At 48.5% G+C, this 15,527-nt stretch overlaps 1 protein-coding gene across 2 annotated transcripts in view; it reads right to left on the bottom strand.

Moving 5' to 3' along the window:
• Window positions 1-13,791, bottom strand: part of OAS3 (2'-5'-oligoadenylate synthetase 3) — a 29,243-nt gene extending 15,452 nt beyond the window's left edge. Inside the window, exons 1-7 of one of the 2 annotated variants that reach the window (XR_002729944.2) lie at window positions 13,349-13,791; window positions 10,194-10,476; window positions 7,359-7,534; window positions 4,891-5,129; window positions 3,796-3,949; window positions 2,360-2,704; window positions 566-848 (exon numbers count right to left, since the gene is read on the bottom strand). Coding sequence is in view for 1 of the 2 variants with exons in the window: in XM_023203905.2 (XP_023059673.1) it covers window positions 566-848; window positions 2,360-2,704; window positions 3,796-3,949; window positions 4,891-5,129; window positions 7,359-7,534; window positions 10,194-10,476; window positions 13,349-13,525 (1,657 nt within the window). In the remaining variant the exon portion in view is untranslated. The remainder of the gene's footprint in view (window positions 1-565; window positions 849-2,359; window positions 2,705-3,795; window positions 3,950-4,890; window positions 5,130-7,358; window positions 7,535-10,193; window positions 10,477-13,348) is intronic. The other variant, XM_023203905.2, reaches the window with a different exon arrangement.
• Between the last annotated feature and the right edge of the window lie 1,736 nt (window positions 13,792-15,527).

Raw genomic sequence — 15,527 nt, 5'->3', positions numbered from 1 at the left:
TTCATGGATGAAATAACAAACAATGATGTCATAATTAAAAGTACAAAATATTTAGACCGGAATGAGGATAAAAATTATACATGTCAAACAAAAGATTTACCCTGTAGCTAAAGTAGTACTGAAAGGGAAATCGGTAGCTTTAATTGCGTTGACTAAAACTGACAATTACTAAGCTAAGATTCACCTCCAAAAGTTAAACAAAAAAAATGAACCATAAAGTAAACCCTTTAAAATAAGGAAGAAAATTATAACATGAGAATTTCTTTAAAAAAAATACCAAGCAGATATGTCTACAGTTAGCATTTTTAAAATCTGAATTGGGGTACATGGGTGTGTGATGTCTGTAGTTTTCTGTATGCTTGAAATGTTTCATAATTAAAATCTTTGTAAAGTTAAAGCACTAGTTGTAAGATTTGATGGTGATGATTACTTTTAATATCTCAAAGTCGTTTTCAATGCTTGGTCAAGTAGGAGAATTAAGATCACAAAGAGGAGGCAGGCACCCCAGTTAGACGGACACCTGAGGTCCCTATCATTCTCCAAGTGACATGCTGGGCGCCCTCACCCACAGCATCAAAGGCAGGCAGCAGGCTAACATCTGTCCATCTCTTCAGGGCCGTGGACACCAGCTGGAACTGCAGAGCCTCAGGCACCTTCTGCTCAGGAAACTGAAGGCTCAGGCCAGGGACCTGGCCCTGCCACCAGGATTCTAGCTGCGCTCGCATCTCATTGAGGATCTCTGCGCGGCGGGGCCCCTGGTCCTTGTAGTCCGTGAAGCAGTTGAGGAAGATGACGAGTTCAACATCACAGCCATCCCTTAGGTCTGTGCCCCGGCCAAATGAGCCCCCCTGGGGAGGGAAGTACAGCTCAGACCAGGGAACTTCTAGGAGCCTGGGAGTCAGACTACGACCCCATCACCTGCGCCCATCTACAGCCTGGAACCTGCCCTCTCGCTGATGTCAGGTCTGGGCACTATGACAGAGGCCGACTGCATGGGTCCTGTGACCTCTTAGAATTGTGACAGAGAGTCAAGTTGTAACTGCCTGCATCTGCCCTCTGATCCACGAAGCCTGAGCTAAGGCAGGCCAATCTGCAGCAACAGATAATGGAGGTGGGGCTGAGTAGGGGCAGCGACCAAACATTTTAGCCTACTCTCTGCAGCGCCTACTGACAGCACATCTGGGCCAGCAGTTGCAAATTGAGGTCCCAAGGCCAAATAGGGCCTGCAGTTGTGCTCTGTTGCCCTGTTTCCATCAATTCCCTCCCTCCCTCCCTCCCTCTTTTCTTCTTTCCTTCCTCCAACAAACATTTAGTGAGCACTTACATGTAATGTGGTATCACACGGGATATCACACATATCCCGGTACATGTCAGTGCTCACTAAATGTTTGTTGCAGGAAGGAAAGAAGAGGAGAGGATACAAAATTTCTGTTCTCCTGGAACTTACATGCTGGCTGGGGGAGAAAAGGAAAATGCTAAGCACTGTGCAGAGCAGAAAGGGGGCTGGTAGTGCAAGACTGCAATTTTATTTTTATTTATTTATTTTTATTTTTAAGATGGGGTTTCACTCTTGTCAGCCAGGCTGGAGTGCAGTGACATGGTCTCAGCTCACTGCAACCTCTGCCTCCCGGGTTCAAGTGATTTTCCTGCCTCAGCCTCCTGAGTAGCTGGGATTACAGGGGCCCGTCACCATGCCTGGCTAATTTTTGTATTTTCAGTAGAGACAGGGTTTCACTATGTTGGCCACGGTGGTCTCGAACTCCTGACCTCAGGTGATCCACCCACCTTGACCTCACAAAATGCTAGGATGACAGGCGTGACCCACCGTGCCCGGGCAAGACTGCAATTTTAAATTGCGTGGTCAGGCCTCAGTGGAAGAGGACATCGGATCAAGAACCTTGAAGAGGAGAGAGAGAGAGAGAGAGAGAGACAAATGGATGGGGAAGAGAATTCTCATTCTCTTCTAGGAAGAGAAAACAGCCACTACAGAGGCCTTGAATGGGCCTGTGAACCTGGTAAGCTCAGAGCAGCCAGGAGGCCAGTGTGGAGTAAGTCAAGGCCAGAGGGAGACCAGGGCCCACCCTACAGGGCTTGAGGCCTCTGCACCCTGTGAAACCATGGAGAATTTTGAGCTGAGGAGACAAGTGATCTGATTCTCGTCATAGTGTTTTAAAAATTGTATCATTAAAAAAAGAAAATCTAAGCTGGCACTTAAATATATTTTATTTAAGCCAGCAAACCATCCTTTCCGGGCCATGCAGTTCCCCAGCCCAACCTCAGCTCCATTGCTGTATCTCCTTCCCTTTCCCACGCTGACCCCTCGAGAAGGTCCCCCCGTGTCTCCACTGGCCCAACTCACTTTGCTGACTCTTGAGGCCTTGTGAACACAGTTCTCACGGAGGTGGCGCAAGATGATATCGATGGCCTTTTTCACCTGCTCCTGGAACTGGGGGCTTGGCTTCAGATGGTCCTGGATGAAGCGGTCCAGCTCCTTGGTGGGGATCTGAGACAGGTCCAAGGCCATTCCCGGCACAGAGGGGGCGACGCTGGCTGCCCCAGCGGGGCCGGGAGCTGGGCATGAAGGTGCTTTGCTCCCTGCTCTGGGGGACACAGCATTGAGGCTCTTGCTGTTTTCAGGGGTCTTCTGGTTAGGGTTTAGCTGGATGGGGTGGCCCAAACGTGAGCATCTGGCACGTGGAAGGCCCTGGAAGGTCGTTGAAGGAGCTGCCTCAGCCAGGTGCAGAGGTTTCTGCATCAACCCAGTGCCTTCTCTCCCCAGCTCCCGCCCTTCGTACAGTCAGGGTGACTGAGGCTTAGAGAGGGGAAGTGGGAGGGCCACAGCTAACCCACCTGGCATCTTTGGGCAGAGTTGAAAAAGGTGCCTTTCTGAAGGGAAAAGCTGCAAAATGGGTGCCCTTGTTATGGGCAGAAAGGCCTGGTAAGCAGACCATAGGTGCAGAAAAACAAAGGGCTCCTTCCCCCGGGCAGTTTCAGCTTGAGCTTGGTGATAAGACCGTTTTACATGCCTGCTGCCCTGTGAATTTTTATTATTTATTTATTTATTTATTTATTTATTTATTTATTTATTTATTTTTTGAGATGGAGTCTCACTCTGTCGCCCAGCTTGGAGTGCAAAGGAGTGATCACGGCTCATTGCAACCTCTGCCTCCCTGGTTCAAGCAATTCTCCTGCCCCAGCCTCTTGAGTAGCTGGGATTACAGGCACCCACCACCACGCCTGGCTAATTTTTGTATTTTTTTTTTTTTTTTTGAGACAGAGTCTCGCTCTGTGTCGCCCGAGCTGGAGTGCAGTGGCCGGATCTCAGCTCACTGCAAGCTCCGCCTCCTGGGTTTACGCCATTCTCCTGCCTCAGCCTCCCGAGTAGCTGGGACTACAGGCGCCCGCCACCTCGCCCGGCTAGTTTTTTGTATTTTTTAGTAGAAAAGGGGTTTCACCTTGTTAGCCAGGATGGTCTCGATCTCCTGACCTCGTGATCCGCCCATCTCGGCCTCCCAAAGTGCTGGGATTACAGGCTTGAGCCACCGCGCCCGGCCAATTTTTGTATTTTTTGTAGAGACGAGGTTTCACCATGTTGTCCAGGCTGGTCTCGAACTCCTGACCTCAGGTAATCTGCCCACCTCAGCCTCCCAATGTATTGAGATTACAGGCGTGAGCCACCGCGCCCAGCCACCCCTGCTTTTTAAAGCCTGTTCCACACCATATGGCACATAGTAGATGCTCAGGAAACATTGGACACATAAACAAAGTGCAAAACCCAAGGGTCCTGGGACTTACTGGCCCCTGCCAAGGCTGCACTGGATCCCCCATCCCCTTCAGAAAGCATGGGTGGTCACAGCAGGATGCTGCCTCCTGGGCTAGCAAATCCCAGTGCCAGGCTGCCCCATTCCCCAGGTCCCATGTGGGGTCGGCTGGGTCCAGGATCACAGGCCTGCAATTTCAGAGAGACAAGAAGGTTCTGGTTAGCAAGAGGGCTCTAGAGTGAAACAGACCTGGTTCCAATCGCATCTCTGCTACTTTCCAGCTGTGTGACCTGGGAAATGATTTACCTTCTCTGAGCCTCAATTTCCTCGTCTGCAAAATGAGGATAACAACATTGCCTGCTTATCATTGTCAACCCTGGCTGCACGCTGGAATCACAAGACACCAGGATCCACTCTCAAGGGCTCTTGAGTTACATCCTACAATTCAGCAATTTCATTCCTAGGTATATTTCCAACAGATATGCATATGCACCCAAAAAACATGTCCAAAAATGTTTATAATGGCCCTATTTGTAATAGCTCCAAGTTGAAAGAACTCAAATGTCCATCATCAGTAGAATGGACAACATATTTTGATAAATTCACACAATGGAATACTATACAGCAACAAAAAAGAATGATCCACAACTATATAGCTGAATCTCAAAGACTTAATCTTGAGAACAGAACAAGAAGCCAGACACAAAAGTACACGTGGCATGATTTCATTTAAATAAGATTTAAGAAAAGGCACAACTGTAATCCTAAAAGTGTAAGGTTACTGACTGAGAGGGGACCAGCGAGGTGCTGGAAATATTCTACCATGATCTGGGTGATGATTTCAAAGTATGCAGTCTTCACACATTCATCAGAACATGCACTTTCTGCTATACATCAGCAAAACATTCACACATAAAACATGTGGGGTCAGGCACTGGTATATTTTTTAAAACTCCCCCAGGTAATTCTAATGTGCTGCATCTGGGCTGAATCCAGTGAATTAAAACATGTACATGCAGCATTTAGCTTTGGCCTACACCCAAGCACTCAGTAGATGTGACCGGTTTTATCCTTGTTAATTATCTCCCTCTGGCCCCAGGACAGGAGAACTGGTATTATTAGGAGGTACCTGGGTCTCTCAAGCTGCCGCTGCAAGAACTGCCCAACTGCAGGGTCCTCCAAGCCATAGTTGACAGTCCAGAAAACACACAGGTGCTGATGCTGTTGGATCAGGTCCAGGACAGTCCGGAGGCCTTCGGCCAGGCTGAAAGCATCCTTCTTACAGCCCTGCTCCCAGGCGAAGATGGTCAGCAATTCCAGAGCATAGACCGGGGGCAGCGTCTCCTCCCACAACCCCTGCAGGCACACCTGTGAGAGGGCATGGCAGGGGACTCAGAAGGATGAAGGAGAGGAAAGAGAGCCAGCTCTCTGCAGAACCAGACTGGGGACCTTCCAGGCTGAGCCTGAGACAAGATGCTGTGTTCCAAGCCTGTTCCAAGAACAAGTGGCATTTCTCACCAGCCCTCACTGGTAGCTTCAGCAAAGTGGTTGGCTCGTATGATGGGGGAGTGGTGGGAGGGAGGGGTGTAAATTTCAAGTCCCAAGGAGGCAGGGAGCAGTCAGAGAGAAGCCAAGGGTAGTCTCAAATTGCTACCTATCCTCAAATAAAGGTGAAGCAGATCTGGGGTCCCAGTTCTGTGGATGGTTGGAGAAGGGCACCAAGTTGTCGCCCTTTCACCCCTGGAGTGGGGTGGGGCAGCGGGCCAGGACTCTGTCCTTCCCTCCTCACTCCAGCTGTCTATCCCCCATCCCAAAATGCATGATTTCTATTTGTGAATCATATACTTGGGATCTCCATGTACCAGGGAGAATCCCAGGCCTCTAAGTAACTCCACAGGGGATGCTTCAGCTTGCCAGAAGGTGACCCACCTGACTAGAAGCACCCAGCATCTCCACACTCCCTCCACTCACCCTCTGTCTTTGGGGTGATAAACACACCTGGGTGCGCATGTGTACCCACCACCCAGACCAAGATAGAATTTCTAATGCCCAACCAGGCTGACTCCATAGTTGTATTAATTAATTACTTAATTTATAGACAGAGTATTGCTCTGTTGCCCAGGCTGAAGTGCAGTGGCTCAATCATAGGTCACTGCAGCCTTGAACTCCTGGGCTCAAGTGATCTTCCCGCCTCAGCCTCCTGCGTAGAGAGGGCCACAGGCATGAGCCACCATATCCAGCAGTTTGCCCTTTTAAGAAGTACCAGGCTATTAGCATTTTCTGCCCCTGCAGAATCTTATGTGGAAAGAACCTGAGTAAGATTTACCAACACATATATTTATTCATGTGCAAGTGGAGGAAACAGAGGCCCAGAGAAGGCTAGGAACTTGTCCAGGGTCACACAGCAAGAAGATGGCTGAGCCAGAATTGGAATCCAGAATCTCCTAGATAAACTGCTTATGATGACTGGTCCATCAGAATGACCAAGTCATGTGCTGCAAGATTTTAGGGGAGCCTGTTCCCCCATCTCCAGGCATAGACTTGGCACACTTTCCCCAGTGTGTAAGAGTCTGGCAACAAACATGAACAGAGCAAGGGAGCATCCCTGAGGCTGGGGAGGGAGGTGTACCACCTCCACATTTCCTCATACCATACCAGACAGGCCAAAGTCCTGAACGTGAACAGAAATACAATGGGAAACAATACAGTGGCAGGAAATATGAAAGAGCCATTTCACAAAGTCAGGATAGGGAAAGACCTCTGTTTTTTTTCTTGAGATGGAGTCTGGCTCTGTCACCCAGACTGGAGTGCAGTGGTGCAATCTTGGCTTACTGCAACCTCTGCCTCCTGGGTTCTAGTGATTCTCCTGCCGCAGCCTTCCAAGTAAGTGGAATTACAGGTGTCTGCCACCACGCCTGGCTACATTTTGTATTTTTAGCAGAGACAGGGTTCCACCATGTTGGCCAGGCTGGTCTTGAGCTCCTGACCTCAAGTGATCCACCTGCCTCGGCCACTCAAAGTGCTGGGATTCCAGTCGTGAGCCACTGCACCTGGCAGGATAGGGAAAGACTTCTTAAGACACACTAAGAATAACTCATTTTTCAAAGGATATATCTGAGTACATTAAAATTTAAATATTTTGTCCTACAAATAATCTTTAAACAAAGCAAAAGCCCAAGTCACGGACTGGAAGAATACTGGAAGAATGCATTATATTAACTAAATAAGGATCAGTATCCACAATATATAAAGAGCTTCAACAAATCAATAACAAGACAGCTAACCCAGGAGAAAATAATGCATGAGGTACATAAACAGATAATTCTAGGCCGGGCGCAGTGGCTCAAGCCTGTAATCCCAGCACTTTGGGAGGCCGAGACGGGCGGATCACGAGGTCAGGAGATCGAGACCATCCTGGCAAACACGGTGAAACCCCGTCTCTACTAAAAAAAAAAAAAAAAAAAAACAAAAAAAAACCCAGATAATTCCCAGAAAGAGAACATGAATGGTCACTAAATGTATGACAACAGTTTCACGACTATGGAAGTACAAAGCAAATAGTCACATGTCTGGAGCAACCCTTCCAAGTGGCTTCACCTGGTGGTACCAGTGCTTCACCAGCAAGATCAGGTTCTTCAACTTGGCTGGGCGAATGTTCACAAAGTCCCTCCGCAGTTCTGTGAAGCAGGCCGCATGCTCACCCCCTTGGCAGCCACTGTTGAGGAGGGTAGAGTAGACTTGTGGCTTGGGTTTGACGTGAGAGCCGGCCTGACCTGTTGGTGTGAAGCGCTGTAAGTTAGGAAGGGCACTGAGGACACAGGATGGAGGGCGGTGGGCAGCCCACAGGCTGAGGTGGAAGGATTGCTTGAACCCAGGATAGAGGTTGCCGAGCTCAGCCTGGGGCACTGAGAGAGAATGGGAAGAATTTGGAGGGGAAGAAATGTGGCAACATGGGAGTCGGGGGACTGGGAAGAGAGCCCGGAGCTTTTCAGGAGTCTGGGAAGAAAAGCGGCACTCCAGAATGCAGTGGGAGAGTCCCTCCCTCCCAAACGGCCAGGCAGTCCTTGGAGCAACAGCTCAAAGAAGAGCAGCTGCATTCTAAGATGGTTAAACAGGAAAGAGGCTTCCAGCTGAGTCAGCAGTACCTGCAGCCTGGCAACTGTCTCCTTCCGTGAGCCTTCCTCAAAACACCACTCTACATACCCTTAATTAAGAGGTGTCATGGAGAGGAAAATGATGCTCAAGCAATAAAAGGCAAAAAGCCCTGATCCTTTAGCAGTGGTTGTTGATATTTTTTACTACAGGCCTGGGGCTGTGGCTCACACCCGTAATCCCAGCACTTTGGGAGGCCGAGGTGGGCAGTTCACCTGAGGTCAGGAGTTCGAGACCAGCCTGGCCAACATCGTGAAACTCTATCTCTACTAAAAATATACAAAAATTAGCCAGTCATGGTGGCACTCGCCTGTAATCCCAGCTACTCCAGAGGCTGAAGCACGAGAATCGCTTGAACCCAAGAGGCTGAGGTTGCAGTGAGCTGAGATCATGCCACTGCACTCCAGCCTGAGGCACAGAGTGAGATCAGAAAAAAAAAAAAATCTATATCTATCTATCTATCTATCTATCTATCTATCTATCTATCTACCTACCTACCTACCTACCTACCTACCTATCTATATTTTACTGCATACTGGGCACTGACAGAAGGTCTTTACATGTATCTCCACCACAACCCTATGAGGCAAGTACAGTTCTTCATCCCATTTGATAGCTGAGGAAGCTGAGGCACAGAGAAATTCCATGCTTTGCCCAAGGTTATACCGCCAGCATGCGATGGAGTCAGGATTTGAAAAGTCAGAGCCGGTGGACTTTACAGGATGCACCTTTTCCTCCACCACTCCCATGGGCATGACTTGGGAGAAGTAAACACTCTCCATAATTCCCTGAGGTTGCTGCTACCGCTTGCCTGCTGTGTGGCTTTGGGTGGGTCACTGTATGTCTCTGAGCCTCAGTTTCCCCATTGGTGAAATTGAAGCTGAAACAGTACAGACCTCATAGGCTTGTTGTGAAGAATTGATGAGATAAAACATGTCAAGTGCTTGGAATAGTTAAGCATTTAATAAGTGGTAACCATTATGATTAATATATGTGTACCCAGCCTGGGTGTGGTGGCTCATGCCTGTAATTCTAGCACTTTAGGAGGCTGAGGCAGGTGGATTATTTGAGCCCAAAAGTTCAAGACCAGCCTACTGGTCTTGGTGAAACCCTATCTCTATTAAAAAAAAAAAAAAATTAGCCAGGCATGGTGGTGCATGCCTGTAGTCCCAGCTACTCGGGGGGCTGAGGTGGGAGGATTGCTTGAACCCAAGATGGAGGTTGCAGTGAGCCAGGATCATGCCACTACACTCCAACCTGGGTGAGAATGAGACCCTGTCTTAAAAATGTGTGTGTGTGTGTGTGTGTGTGTATACCTAGTAAGTGGATACACTAGGCATGGGGTACCAGGCATAGGGGATGTGGCTACCTGCCCAAAGGATAAAGCTATCCCCCAGATCATCAAGGTAAATAATAATAACAATAATAATAGAAACAACAACAATAATAGAAATAATAATAGCAAACACTCTTACAACCCTTATCACATGCTAGACTTTTTTTTTTTTAAGAAGTCTTGGACAGATTGTCCCAGTAGCTGGGACCACAGGGAGGCATGCACCTGGCTATTTTTTTAATTATTATTATTTGTAGAGACTAGAGCTTGCTGTTTTGCCCCAAAGCTGATCTTGAACTCCTGGGCTCAAGCGATCCTCTCATCTTGGCCTCCCAAAGCTGGGATTACAGGCACGAGCCACAGTGCCTGGCCCACTAGGCACACTTCTATGTTTGATTACATATATTAATGCATTTAATTCTTCTGACAACTCGATAAGATTACTAATATCCCCATTGGTATTATCCTCATTTTATGGATGAGGACACAAAAGACATATTTTTATCTTAACTCAAGCACAGGTATATTACGAAGAATGCAAAAATCACATTAATGTTTTCAAGATAAAATACAAGATTTTGCAGAATTCTGGTTTTGTCCCCAGGCCCCTACTGCTAGCCACGTGTCCACTTGGCTTAGCTTTCGGGAATATTTGTGGAAGGGCTGAGCAGTAACTGCTCCAGGCAGTGGCTGAGGGAAACTACCAGATGCCTGTGGGAGGGCCAAGCACCTTGACAGCAAGACCACAGATCCCGGAGGAACTGGGCTTTCTCTGCCTTTGTCTGGCACAAGTCCAATATGTTTAGTCCCCAAACTGAGGCTGAGAGAGGGGTAGAGGCTGGCCCAGGTCACACAGCAAGTCGGTGGCTGGGCTAGAATTGGAAGTCCTGTGTTGTTCCCAGTGATCTTGCCCCCAACCCTGGAACAGTCCAGGAACCCCTCACCCAGGACATCGAAGGCAGGCACCAGGCTAACATCCATCCAGTCCTCAAGATCTATGGATGTCAGGCGGAACTGCAGGGCCCCAGGCACGCTCTGCTCAGGGAAGTTGAGGCTCAGACCAGGGACTGGGTTCTGCCACCAGGATTCCAGCAATGCCCGCATCTCACTAAGGATCTCTGCACGGCGGGCCCTCTGGTCCACGTAGCTCTTGAAGCAGTCGAGGAAGATGACAAGTTCAGAATCACAGCCACCCTTGAGAGCTGTGCCCCGGCCAGAGGAGCCTCCCTGGGCAAAGAAAAACAACTCAGAATTTCATACTGTCCAATTCTAGTGGCCTTGCAACCTGGCAGGCGACTTAAGTGAAGTGAGGGTGCTGGGGAGAGACTGTGGCCACATGGTTCTAGATGTTGAAGCCACGTGGGAATGTGGGTCCAGGGTAGCCAGGCTTGAGATTTCAAGAGAAGCAATTTTAATATGTAAATCCATGATTTTGTTTCCCATAGAAACAGAGTCTTGTTCTGTCACCCAGGCTGGAATGCAGTGACATAATTGTGCTCACTGCGGCCCTGAACTCCTGGGCTCGAGTGATTCTCCTGCCTCAGCCTCTCAAGTAGTTGAGACTACAGGCACATGCCACCATGCCTGGCTAGTTTTTACATTTTTTTTTTTTTTTAAAGAGACAGGGTCTTGCTATGTTGCCCAGGCTGGAGTGCAGTGGTTATTCACAGACACGATTGTAGCTCACTGTAGCTTGGAACTCCTGGGCTCGAGTGATCTTCCTGCCTCAGTTTCCCAAGTATCTGAGACTACAGGCATGCGCCACCATGCTGGGCTAAATCCATAATTTTTATTTTATTTTTATTTTTGAGACAAAGTCTTGCTCTGTTGCCCAGGCTGGAGTGCAGTGGCACCATCTCAGCTCACTGCAATCTCCATCTCATGAGTTCAAGCGATTCTCCCACCTCAGCCTCTCAAGTAGCTGGGACTACAGGTGTGCACCACCACGCCCAGCTAATTTTTGTATTTTTAGTAGAGATGGGGTTTCGCCATGTTGGCCAGGCTGGTCTCGAATTTCTGACCTGAAGCGATCTGCCCTCCTTGACCTCCCAAAGTGCTAGGATTACAGGCCAAGTAAGCCACCGTGCCAGGCCTATAGCCATGATTTTTAAATGTTGGCAACTAACTTTTTAAAAACTCAAGACCGCAGGTAAAACAAATTCTGCTTTGCAGAACACACGTTCGCAATTTTTGCTCAGAATGGGTACAGAACTGTGATATGACTCAATTTCTGAGACCTGTGTGATCAGTGTTTCTTTCAGCAAAGCTTACAACCTGAGGATTTGGAAAAGAAACTCCTAAACATTGTCAGAGCCACTGTTGTGTGTCTGGGACCTGACGTCTCTACTCTCACTTCCAACACAAAACAACTGTGATGTAGTTACATGTGGTTGCAGATATGGGGAGTGAGGCTCAGACGGTGAAATGAGTTACACAGCCAGTAAACAGCAAGAACCAGGATGGAGCCCTCTAGGAGCAAGTCTTGCCCCAAACTGGGACCCCGTACTTATCCCGATGATTATGCCAGTCCTTTTACTTCCAGCTCCCACAGTGTGGGGGCTGCTGACAAAGTGGGAAGAGGGAATACTACAGGCTGGGCACTTCCTGCACATTTCACACACTTTCATCTCATTGAACCTTCCTCACAGCCCCGGAAGTAAGGTACCAATTTACAAAAGAGGAAGCAAAAGCACAGTGCTCACTTTATAAAGGAGGAAATGAAAGCACACGGAGATTGTGCTCAAGACCCCCCCGCCTGCCGTACCCCTTTCCAGGGAAGCTAAGGATGCCAGGGCTTTCTCTTGCTGCACAGAAATCCCTCCTGTCCGTCTCCGAGGTAGAAACGGGACTTCACACCTCCTAGGCAACAAGTCTGTCCTCCTTCCCCACCTCCCAAACTGAGAGTCAGCCCCAGGAAACCACTAGGTGCTCTGAGGCCATTTCTACTCTGCGTTTTCACTCCCTCTCCTGACAACCTCCAAATCTGCTTTAGCACACCCAGGTTCCCTCGGTCCATCCACCCCTGGTACCCCCGAATTTACCCTGAGGATAAGGTAGCTCATGACTTGTCTCCTCCCTGAATCTGCGAGTGTCCTGGGATCACAGTGGCAGTGTGGCTGTATTTAAGTGACAAAAAGTGACCTGGAGCCTGGGCAACACGGTGAAATCCCATCTCTACAAAACATGCAAAAATTACCTGGGCACGGTGGCTCACACCTGTAATCCCAGCACTTTGAGAGGCCAAGGCAAGTTGATCACTTGAGCCCAAGAGTTCCAGACCAGCCTGGGCAACACGGCAAAACTCTATCTCTATAAAGAAATGCAAATAATTAGCCAGGAGTGGTAGTGTGTGCCTGTAGTGCCAGCTACTTGGGAGGCTGAGGTATGAGAATAACTTGAGCCCAGGAGGCGGAGGTTGCAGTGAGCCAAGATCGTGCTACTGCACTCCAGCCTGGGTGACACAGCGAGACCCTGTCTCAAAGAAAAAAAAAAAGTGACTCAGAGCAGTAGTTTGGCGTTTAGCCTCAGTCTCCCTATCCATAAAACAGGTACAATAATACCTACCTCACTGAATGTGGGGGATGAAATGAGGTAATACTCATTTAATGAGATAATTTTCATTGTTATTTGGTAATGTCTCGATAAATTGGGCTATTCTGGCTGTTATGGAGTATTATTACTTCCGTATCCTTAGGGTCTGGCATAGTGTGAGGCCTCCAGCCTGTCTGAAAGACTGGGTGAATGAGTGAGTGAGTGAGTGAATGAAAATGGATGAGAGGCAGCCTCTGAGAGCAGAGATGCAGGAATCAGGCTACTTGGATTTGAATCCTGGCTGGGCCTCTTACAGGATTGGACATGTCACTGTGCCGCTCTGTGCCTCAGTTTCTCCATCTGTCAAGCAGACTTAAGAGTACCTACCTGGCTCGTATGTTCAGGGGACTTAGCACAGGGCTGGCACATTGGAAGTGTTTGTTAAAGAAATGAATGAGAGGTGCACAAGTGGATAAAAGCCACCCCCACCGTAAGGCTATGTGAGGCTTAAGCGTCCTCCTAAGACTGTCCCCTTTGGACACATAAAGACCCCGAGGCGGCACCTCACCTTGACGATTTTCAGCACTCGCGGGGCAGCAGCTCCGGGACGGCCCCCGCGCTCCCTCAAGGCAGCGGCCAGAGCTCCCAGGGCGCGCCGCGCCTTCTCTGTGAACTCCTTTCGCGGCTGCAGCCTTGTGGCCACGAATCTGTCCAGCGCGCTGGCCGGGGTGCGGTACAAGTCCATGGCCACCTGGCGCAGCTGCAAGGGGAAGCACGGTTCTGGCGCGGCCTTTAGATTTCTGGTTTCCCTGCTCGGCTCTCCGGCTCTCCGCACCACGCCCAGCTCGCCAGGCCTGCTTTCAGTTTCGTTTCTTTCTAGCAGCTCTTGGATCTGGCACCCACTTCCTGGTTCCCTTCCCAGCTACGACTTCCTCTCCTTCATCTCCTTGCTTCCAGCCGTCCCTGCAACCACCAGCTGCAACGAACTAATCAAAACCTAACAAAGTATCTTGACAGAAGCAGGTCCACAGAACGTATGGGTACATATTGGGTAACATACTCTGAGCATTTCAGAAATGTGCAGGTTTTACATGAAAAAAAAAAAAAATTCAGGATTTAATAAACGGAGAACTCCTATGTTGCTGTCTGGCTGAGGAATGTGTTCTAAACACCACTACCACCACCAGTGATAATAAAGCACACTTGGAGACTCTCACTGACTCCTCCCAACGACCATGGTGTGGTGCTATCATCACCCATTTGACAGATGAGGAAGTCAAGGTACAGAGGAACTAGGTAACTGCCCAAGGTAACACGGCTGGAAAGTTGGCTGGCTGGATTCAAACCCAGCGCAAGCCCACAGAGCTGCCTTCTTCAGAAGCCAACTCTTCCTAAATAATTTATATGTGTAATGCAGTTCCAATAAAAATTCCATTTTTAAAAACTTCAAACACACGATCTAAAGTCTGTCTGCAAGAATTAAAAATTATTTTGGAGGAGAAGGGAGGAAGGAAAGTCAGTCAGTTTAGAATGGTACCTTGCACAACAACACTACATATTAAAACATTGTAAAGCTGCAATAGGGAAATCCTCTTGGAACAGGCACAAAGCTAAGCGGACTGTAAGCTACAAGCTGCAGAGTGGAGATTTGAATCCAGGACCATTGCGCTTCTATCTTCATGGCCTGTCTCCTCCTTTTTCTGCTTATTTCTTGCTGCTTCTCCCCCCAGGTTCCCAGAGACTGCACGCCTGAGCTCTCTTCCAGGCCTGGTACAAGCCATAGCCTATCTCCTCCTCCCCATCTTACTAAAAAACTCACAGGTCCTCTCTCCTGTCTGCCCCAGTACCCAGCATTTACTCTGTCTCTGAGTACTTTTCAGGTAATAGTCTTAACAAGTGCTTCCTGACGTCTGCATGTTAACTGAAAGGAAACAGATAGGATTAGAGTGTGAATTTCAGAGGTCATGGTCAACCAGAGGGAGAGATGCTGGGTCTGTAGTATGTACACCACAACATACGTAGTATGCAGTATTTTGGGTAGTGAATGCTGCATCACTTGGAATATTCAAGTATGGGCAGGAGACTATTTTGTAGGCCAGGTGTTGTGGTGGGGATTTAAGTCAAGGGATTCAGCAATGATTTTCATGCTTGTCCATTAATCACAGTCTTCTTCCTGAGTCACAGGCCGCTTTAGAAACTTTCTATTCAAGATAGTGGATTGAACACAAGCTCAAAATTCTATTAAAATAGCAGCAAAGATATAGTAAAAGCATAATGGAAATCAACAGGGTTGGAAACTGAGAAAAAGTGGAGTCAAGGGAACAGGACATTTGAGGCCTCTCTAGAAGATGGAACGCAGAAGGGTCAATATTGGGTCAGGAAGGTGGACTGAACATAAACACAAGCCTTCAACGTTCATCCCAGGCCTCTCAAGTGGCAGGAAAGAGATGGAAAAACTTTAATAATGTCGCTGGGTCCTAACCAGAGGTGCCCTAGATAAACCGGAAACTGAGATCCCTGACAGAGATATGGGATTGGATGAAGGAGGAAATTGCAGCCAAAACGCATAAAGGAGGGGGTGCCTATGCAGAGTGGAAAGGATCTGAGGGGCTGCAGGCTCTAGGCAGTGGATTGAAGGAGAAGAGACCCTAGGTTAACTGTCATGGTTGTCAGTTGTGCTGGCATAGTAATGACAGCCTCTAAAGACATGCGGTCTCCCCCGCCAACCTTTCTGTGTTGAGTAACAG

The sequence above is a fragment of the Piliocolobus tephrosceles genome, chromosome 10 (genome assembly GCF_002776525.5).
Source record: "Piliocolobus tephrosceles isolate RC106 chromosome 10, ASM277652v3, whole genome shotgun sequence".
In the NCBI taxonomy this organism is placed as follows: Eukaryota; Metazoa; Chordata; class Mammalia; order Primates; family Cercopithecidae; genus Piliocolobus; species Piliocolobus tephrosceles.
This window is presented reverse-complemented; position numbering and strand designations above follow the sequence as displayed.